A 9,568-nucleotide genomic window follows, 5' to 3' on the forward strand; every position below is an offset into this window, starting at 1 on the left:
AGTTACCGCTCCTTCACTACGCAATCGGATTTCCGTCAAATCGCGAATTTTAATGAGAGAGAGAGAGAGAGAGAGAGAGAGAAGAGAGAGAGTTGTATCTGATCTGGACCGGAAAAGCTAGCTGGACAATCTACATGTGATCTACAGCATTTCTAGAAAAGCTAGCTCAATAGTGAGGCAGTATATACATGTTTACAGATATTTTATTACTCCACCCTGTTCAGTGGCGGATCCAGAGGGGGGGTTACGGGGGTTGCAACCCCCCCTTTGGATTCGCAAAAAAGAAAGAGAAAGAAAAAAATCCAATTTTTTGTTGTGTTTTTAACATAGAAACTGTTTAGAAAAGCTTAACTTTGTAATTTAAAAAGAAAATCAGTTGTGAAAACAATTAAAAAAAATAATACCCTTCCCCTTTACAAAATAGGATTTTCTTAATTTCCTTTCTTTTTCAAACACTTTCTGGTATGTTATCAATACTTTTTCCCAGGTTGATCATTCTCCAACTATCCTATTGAGCTATTTAACTATGTGTATGAGTACAACATATGTTATAATAACTTTTTTCCCCTTCAACCCCCTTTGAAAAGTCCTTCAATACCCCCTTTGAAAAATTTCTGGATCCGCGCCTGCTGTTGAAGGGCTGTTCTGTTCTTTTTAATGGGGGTTGTGATTTTTAAAAATGCAATTCTGCAGATTTCTTTTTTAAATGCTACATGTATAAAAAGAAGAAACGCATAATCAGAATAATTTGAAATTCTGAGTTTTCAGTTTAAACCTTGTATTATTTAAGCGATTTTAGAGTGTGTTGTGATAAAAATCAATGTTGCAAATTGAAAAGTCAAGTTGAGGTCATTTTCATGCCCCCAAATTCAAGGGGCATAACAATATTGACTGTGAAAAGTCTCAATGTTAGTGGGTTTCCAATGTACGGATATCGTCAGGCGCGGATCCAGGATTTGGAGTTAGGGGGGGCGCCAAAATAGGCAAGGGGTCTGGGGGCCGCCTAGCTTGAGGCCCCCAGTGGGTCCAGGACAAAGCCCTGATGGGGACCCAGGGGGCGAAGCCCCCGGAAGCTCCTGGATTCTAGAGATTTTGAAGGGTTAAATGAGGTCTACCAAAGCTCTGATGGGGGCCCAGGGGGCGAAGCCCCCAGAAGCTCCTGGATTCTAGAGATTATGAAGGGTGAAAATAAGGTCTACCAAGTAGACATATTTGATTTACGCTAACTTTGACAATTTTAGGGGGGGGGGGGGGGGGGGGGGGGGGGGCGCCTTCCCCTTAAATCCGCCACTGATCGTGGGGGAATATCATCTCATTTAATTCTCATGCGAACAATTTATGCATTTTTATGCTGATTTTTTCATCCAGCAATTGTAGCAGCAGTTTTTACAACAAGTTCTGAATCGAATGAGTTAATGAAGGGGGGGGGGTGTCTGACGGTCCTGCCTGGTTGTGGTTACCTGCGGATGGCCAGATAGTGGTCTTCAGAGGTTAGTTTTAAGGTTGCAAAGCCCACTGATTTATTTCAAATACAGTTGCAAGTTCCTGTTGCGTAGCTCCATTTAGTATCATCGTTAGCCTGGTTGTATTCATCTTTGTTTGGGCGTGGCATTGCAGTATTAACACTGCAATCAAATCTTAAATATGGGTTTAATAGAAATGTTAAAAGTTTCTCTAAATCCAAAATATTAATGAAAATAGACATCTGATTTAGAAGAAATCATGAAAAACACTACTTTCATAAACATGTTTAATCAAGGGAGATAATTCAACACTTGGGTTTTAAAACCCCATGTTGTCCTTTAAACAGGTCACAGGTATCCAATGATATAAAAAATAGTTGTTTCATGTACATTTTAAAAATTTCTTTGACGAGTAAAACAATATGCGTTTCTTTTTTTGTTGAGTATATATTACGATTTTCTGTAATTTAACTATATTACCAAATTTATAATATAAAAATAATATTACGAAATTCTGTGTTAAATTAATTTATATCATTTTAAATATTATTTTTTCAGGTGCATATAGGAGGATGACCCTAAAGAACAGATGTAAACTTTTTTTTTGGAGGGGAAGGGGGGGGGGGTCACACGAAAATTTAATCTGCTTTTGGTGTTTAAATAGTTTGGATTTGTGATCCAAAATTAAAAACATTAAATTTTGTACAATACTAAGTTTTAATAATAAAAAAAAAAATTCAGATATTTACCACAGCATGAAGGTTTGATAATTTTCTTTTATGTATTTACTGCACACATGCAGGTTTTTTTTTTGTTTGTTTGTTTGTTTGTTTGTTTTTTTTTTTTTTTGCTGGTGCAATTAATATTGAGACCCATTTCAGCCTTTGATTTAGCACTAAATTTGACTAAGGGGTGTTCCGTCTATACATAATCAATACAACGGCCTCACAGCGTGACCGTTCCGAAGGGAATGCTTACTCCTCCTATAGGCACCTGATCCCATCTCTAGATTTCTGAGGGTTCTGTGGGGTTTTTTTTTTCCTGGTCACAAAGAATTTGTATTGTATACTTGTAATTTGTATTGCATTTTAGATTTTTTTAGATCGATAACTGGTTGCTGTCTTCACCTTTTTCATTTCACTTGACCAGTAAAAATCTCCAGTCATAAACACCCGCAAGTCGTTATACTAGTAACTATATCACTATGCAAAAAAGATTACACTTAGCTATACGTACGCATATTCGCTACCAAGTGCAATTTTTGTTTTTATTTCACTATGGTATAGTCTTTTCGTCCAATTCCTTTTGGATGGGGGGGGGGGGGTTACAGTCTGAATGACATTACATCTTTGTCTATAACATACATGTACTTCTATAGGAATTATTATTAAATAACATTTATCCCACCTTCGGTGTTTCGGGGGGTCCATGTTTGCTCTGCTCCCATGTTGTATTGTGTTATGGACTTTGATATTGAATACTGTTCGTTATCTTCATATCCTTTCAGATTAGCCGGGATTACAAGTGTGTGCATTGAGAAAGCTGAGAAAGTTGATTATACTGTTGCAAAAAATAAATAATACCAAGCGAGTGTGTCGAATAATTGTCAGAGGATCGCACGAAAATAGTAAAATGCACTATTGAATATCAAAGTCGCCTTTTTGTTTTTTTAAACGTATAAATAAGTCAGTGCAAGTCTGATCAAAAGTATCCGGAAATTATGCCTAATAAAGCCCAATAATGTTGGTAAAATATTTGCGTTTTTCACAATAGAAATCAACGGAAAATTGTTCAACCAATTCATTCAGAAGCTTTTGTCGATTCACAAGGGGGTATCTTTGCAGAAATATATAAATATATTACTTTACATTTATTTATTAGTTAACCATATGGAAAAAAAATGAAAGATCGTCTTTCCATATCCATAGGTATTTTGAAATCTAAGTATACTATTTTAAAGTCTGGTGACTACAATGATTGAACATCTTCTAGCCCCTTATAAAAAGAGTTGTATTTATTCAATTCAATTCATTTATTGACAACACCATCATACATTGGCATATAGTCATGAATACAACAATTAACATACATAAAATAAAATATCAAAGAAAGCATATCAGGTTTGTTGAAGGTTTTCTTTCCTAATATCAAAGCACTTTTTCAAAAAGTTACAAACTCTCCTTGCAGTTCTAATACTTGTAGGATTGATAATGTCAATAATAGGGTTTTCCTTCATGTAACATTGTGCATTGAATATATCGTAATATTGTAATCTACATTGATCATAACTAGGACAATGGAAGCACAAAATGGTTTTCATTTTCAATAAAAAATTTACAAAAATGACATACACGTTTTTCTCTAGGAATAGGTGGCCTTGAGTATCTCCCCATTTCAATATGTAGGGTATACACTAATTCTTAGTTTTGTTAGTATTGTTTTTCAGATTTTTTCCCATGGTAATTCTAGATAGTTTTGTAATTTATATTCATTTAAATCAATTATATTACTATAAAAAGTTAATTTCCCAGAATTTTATTTAGAGATGTTCTTTACTTGTTCACTGATCTTGTTTCTATAATGTTCCTCTAATTTATATTTTAAAGTTTAATGTGATATGTCCAATGAGGGTAAAGACAATTTCTGTTGTAGAGTATAAAGCTTTCTTTGATAAGATATTCTAGATCCCAGTGTTTTATCTTCCTTATATGCAGACACCACTAACTGGTCATTATAATCATTTTCTCTCTCTAAGTTTTTCAGTCTTAAAAAAAATCTATACATATTTTCATAACACAAATAAAATAGTGGGAACTGTCCCAACTCATGTAGAACAGCAATATTAGATGATTTTCTATGAACACCTAAAGTGTGTTTAAAAATCTGGTGTTGTATTTTTTCAAATGGAAAGTGATCTGAGGATAATAAATCACTTTTTGTCTGCTATCCAGATTTCAGAACCACAAGTTAAGATGGGAGTAATCATAGATCTATAAAGTTTAAGCATTGTCTTTACAGAAAAATTTGTATTAGCTGGAAAATTGGTTTTTATAGCATAATTAGCTTTTCTAGCTCTTTCTGACAGTTGTTTGTGAAATTTCATTTTTTATAATTTAAAACTATCCCAAATATTTATACTGATTTGTTTTTTCATATCTATATTATAAAAACCAAAATCTTTTACAATTTGACTTTAGAAAAAAATAAAATTTTTTTTTTCCCTGTTCACAACAAATTTTCCAATCATACAATATTTACCTAAAATCTATTATTTCAGACTGTAAACCACTAGGTGTCTCAGATACAAGAATAAGATCATCAGCAAAAAACATGTGGTTAATAGGTAAATATGTTGGATCTGTGGCTGTCGTATTGAAATATTTTACAAAATCATCAATAAAAATATTAAAAAGCGTTGGACTCAGATTATCACCTTGTTTTACTCCTCCATGCTAAAAATTCTTCACTTCTTACAAATAAAAGGTATTTGTATACATATTGTATAGGAGTTTCAAAAAATTACCACCAATGCCTTTTTATTAATCTTATATAAAAGTGCCGATCTCCACACAGTGTCAAAGGCTTTGGAAAAGTCTACAAAACAGGCAAATAGTTTCTTTTTCTTTTTAAAAACATATTTGTTAATAAGTGTTCTTAAAGCATAGATATTGTCAGTAGTTCTCTGGTTTTTTCTAAAACCTGTTGATTTTTGGGTTTAAAAAGGTTATTAGATTCAAGATAATAATTTAAGCGTTGTTGTAAAAATTCCCGTAAGAGTTTTCCAAGGCAACTTGTAACACTAAGGCCTCTGTAATTATTTGTATCATTTGGGTCACCATTTTTATAAAGTGATGTTATGTGTGAAAGGTTCCAATCTTTTGGCATGGTCCCGTTTTCAAGAATTATATTGAAAATTTTGTGAGAACAGGCAAAGGTAATCACTTCCTGCTTTTATAAATTCATTAAAAATCAGGTCTGGACCTGGACTTTTATCTTTTCTTAATTTCAATAATTTATTTTAACTTCATTGTGAGTGAACTCATAATTGGGATGGGGTTCTAGATTAAAATTTTCTAATCTGTACTTTTCATTTTCTTCAGGTGAATATTCTTTATTTAGCAAGACTTTATAATGATCAACAAAATCTGAAGTGTTTATGGGTTCTGCTTCTGTCATTTTAATTTTATATTCTTTGATTTTATTCCAGAATTTCTGAGATTTATTCTGTGTTAATGAATTTTTTTTTTTCGGCAATTTTATTGTAATACTCTAATTTAAGATGTTTTCTAGTTGTTTGAATTTTGTCTAGCATTTGAAAAAGCATGCCGCAATTCGTATTGTTAGGGTACCGTGAGACTTTTTTTTTCCTAGATTTCTTACTTCTTTTCTCAGTAATAAACAGTCATAATTTATCCAATTCGGTTTTTCTTTCTTTTTTCTTTTTTAGGTTTTTCTTATTTTTGTAGTTTTTTAAAGGTACAGACACTTTTATTAGCTGCAGTAATTATAATATTAGTCATTTTTTCAATTAACTGATTTGTATCCTTTATACTTTCTTCATTTACATTATCAAGCATTTCATTAAACATTGATATCTCCTTCAATATTTCTTTCCCAGAAAGAATTTATATACTGTGTTTCATGGATGCTTGACCAGAGAAATTTCCCCTTCATAGTTTTCAAGTCATATTTTTCTTTACAAAACAGATCTGTATTCATCAGTATTCTAGTGTTAATAAGGCAATGATCAGAAAGCTCTGATGGAGGCAATATATTAAAATGCTGTATTCTATGGTATAAATGATTAGATGCCAACATATAATCAACTGTACTAGAACCATTAACATTATGGAAAGTAAAATATCCACAAGAATCTCCAAGAAATCTTCCATTAAGTATAGATAATCCGTATGTTTTGCATATGGTATTAATCAATTGTCCATGTAGGTTTGATTTTGTATCAAGCTGGGAACGTTTACATGATATTCCACTTTCATACATGATTTTAGGTAAAGGGCAATCGGAAAAGGTGTCTGTAATTGTATCATGTTCTATGTAATCTTTAAGCCCTCCTGTCCTAGCATTAAAATCTCCACATATTAATACTTCACCTTTGCATCTAAATCTTGCAATTTCATTTTCTAGAGCTGCAAAAATTTTCTCTTATTTATTTTTTGTTACACATGGTTTGATATAGCAAAAGCAAAAGTAGTGTGTTTTTGTTTCTTGACTCTGTTCCGAGATTTTTAAGTTGGTTTCAATCCATATGCTATTTTCACTTTGATATACCTTTCTGAAATTTTTATATATATTAAGCTTAATGTATATATGTAGACCACCTGAAGGTCTGCCTTTTCTCTTGAATTTCTTTGAGTTGAGTACAAAAGTTGGAGAAAACCCAGGAAGATTTCTTGAGGAGTCTTTCAACATTGTTTCTGCTAAACACAAAATATCATATTTTATAAACAAACTACTAAAAAAGTCATCACTTAATTTGTCATCATTTAGACCATGGACATTCCAATATGCAATATCAAGTGATAACATATTGAAAAGGGCAAAAAAAAAATTATTAAAGTATGTACTGTATCTGACAGTGATACACAACTCCGTGTTTTTTGTTAACTAAAATATTAATTCGTACAATATTTTAAAGACAGGAAAACATCGTGTAATGCTTTATCTGATGCAAAACATTTTGTTACCTGATTGTGAGTGTTCAAACATGCAGTTTGACTAGAATAACTTTAAAATTTGAAACTGAACGAGGGATGTCACAACCCATTTGAAGGAATAAATTGCTTACAAACAATAATAAATTGCTTGCAAACAAATTATTTATACAAGGTAAAGCAGTTGTTCCACCAAGTCTCTAAGCTGAGTTTTTGGATAGTTATTTTCTCTAGGTTGCCTTGGGTATTTTTGTTCGACAGGCCTCTGGTATTGGGTGTAAGGCTTTGTGTCATAATGCGGATTTAGGTGTTGTTTCCCCTGGTATTGGTAATAAGGTTTCATCCCGAGGTGGGGGTTCAGGTGTTGTTTGAAAGCACATACCAGGTTTTTTCTTCCAGCGTTCGAGAAGTGGGTGCCATCACTGGTATAATTTCTCCTGTGTTTCGAAATTTTATTCTCGACAATAAAGTAAACATGTGGATATTTTGCTGCACACACATTCTTTAGATTTCTGTTTACTTCCTCTGCTTTTCTGTTGTACTCTGCATCTCCTAGTCTCTTAAATACTGGTAGTAAGTGTAAGACACAGGTTTTTGGTACGATTTCCATCATATGATGAAACTTTGCAAGGACATTTTCAATGTTGCTTTCGTCAGAGAGATCGTTACACCCTACTCCTACAATTACTGTATAGGGGGAAAATAACTCGCGGTGTTAATATTCGCTATATTCACGGTGTTAATAAATCCGTGAATTCAAGAAACAGTGAATAATTTTTCAATAATTTCCATGTTTTATCTGGAAATTAGGGAATAGACTACAATAGGTTTATATACATGTACGTGCAGACCATGGTCATTTCAGTAATTACGAGTAGTACCGTACGTGTTATATACTTAATTTATTAATCACGCTTTCATTTAATTCAAATTAATCTGCAGATTATAACCTGTATTTGTCAAAAAGCTGTTTCAATGGCCAACGCTACATGTTTCTTCAATCAAAACACGGCGGTCATGTGTTTTGATTACCCGTGAGTCAAGTGTAACCACGTGTTTGTGTTACGTGCATTATCGTGCATATTAGTTTTTATCGACATTTTGGTTTTAAAAAATCATTCAAATAACTATCGAACTTATTTAAGATGTGGAAGGATATTTTTTCGTCGTCTTACATTAACACATTTATTACCGTCCAGTGGTTTTTGCCGCGTTGTATTAAAGATCTTGTACATGCACTCATCGTAATAGCATATAGGAAAGTAATTTCACCTGCACTTGTTTTAATTAATTGTCAATTATTTATTAAATCTAACTATTTTATATTAATCAAACCTGTTGTTCGTGAGATAAAGACGTAACACTGATTGATCTCGTTTACATGTAGCTATGGTATGAATAAAACGGATATAGACAAGGGAAGTAACTATTATTATATATAAATTCCGCGAATTCAAGAAACCGCGATCGTGTCAGATGAGAGAAAAACGTGAAAATTACAACCCGTGAAATTAATCCCCTATACAGTAAATGTTTCGGGGTTTTTATGTTTTCGATGTGTTCAATTGCTCCCCTGATATTTTTCTTTCCCTGCCCAAGTTTTGTTATTTTTAATGTTTTATGTTTGTAAATCCATTTTGGGTCAAGTCCTTCCCATGCGAGTCCATTAAAATCTCGACTGGAAGGTCTTATGTTGTTTGTTGACCTTTACTCTTAGAATCATTTTTCTTTACTTCTGTTTGTTGAGTTTTTGATAGATCATCAGACTCTGAGGTTAGTTGGGTTCTAATCCTACTTGCGTCAGGTTTCTCCATTTCTGTTTGGCTGAGCATTTCGTATCTATTCTGTGTTGGTATCAGGCATTTCACTTCAGTATTTTCTTCATCAAGAGTATTTTCACCAAGGCGTTCTGCTTGAAGATTGTCTGTATTGCGTTCAATTCTGTTCGTGTTGTTTTCCACCATAGAGAGCTCTAATTCTTGAACTTTTTCCATCAGTAGAGCATTTCTACTCTCTAGAGATTGTGTCTTCAAAATTGTTTCTTGTTTGTTTTCATGAATTTTGATCATGTTGGTCTCTTTTGAAAAGTTTTCTTTTAACCTATTCATTTCTTCTCTGGCTTCTTTGAAACTGCTCATTTCTTCTCTGAGTTCCTTGATTTCATCTTCCTTTCTCTTCATTTCTGACAGTAAGTGGTTTACTTTATTTTCTAGTTCTTTATTTCTCGATTGTAATACACTATGATTTGCTTCGTTCTCTTGGTTCTTTTCTGCATGGTTTCTTCTAATTTGTTTATTTTCTCTATAAGATTGTAATTCGACTCATCAATCTTTTTGTCAAGAGTGCTGAACCTTGAACAGAAATGAGATTCTATGGTTTGTAAGTCATTTGGTGAGTGATTTGGTAAGGTGGCAGTGTTGAGACGATTCTTGG

General features: G+C 33.0%; 1 protein-coding gene across 1 annotated transcript; it reads right to left on the minus strand.

The window, feature by feature from the left end:
* Positions 1–8,668: 8,668 nt before the first annotated feature.
* LOC134230261 (probable E3 ubiquitin-protein ligase bre1) lies at positions 8,669–9,315 on the minus strand. Its single transcript, XM_062712028.1, has one exon. It carries the CDS (start codon positions 9,313–9,315, stop codon positions 8,824–8,826), a length of 492 nt encoding a protein of 163 aa, XP_062568012.1. The 3' UTR covers positions 8,669–8,823.
* Positions 9,316–9,568: the final 253 nt, after the last annotated feature.

The sequence above is a fragment of the Saccostrea cucullata genome, unplaced genomic scaffold (genome assembly GCF_032062105.1).
Source record: "Saccostrea cucullata isolate Sc308-1 unplaced genomic scaffold, CSIRO_AGI_Scuc_v1 ctg4895, whole genome shotgun sequence".
In the NCBI taxonomy this organism is placed as follows: Eukaryota; Metazoa; Mollusca; class Bivalvia; order Ostreida; family Ostreidae; genus Saccostrea; species Saccostrea cuccullata.

Coding starts and splice junctions, on each gene's coding strand:
- LOC134230261 (XM_062712028.1), bottom strand. CDS start 9,315: ATGAAGAGAAAGGAAGATGAAATCAAGGAACTCAGAGAAGAAATGAGC.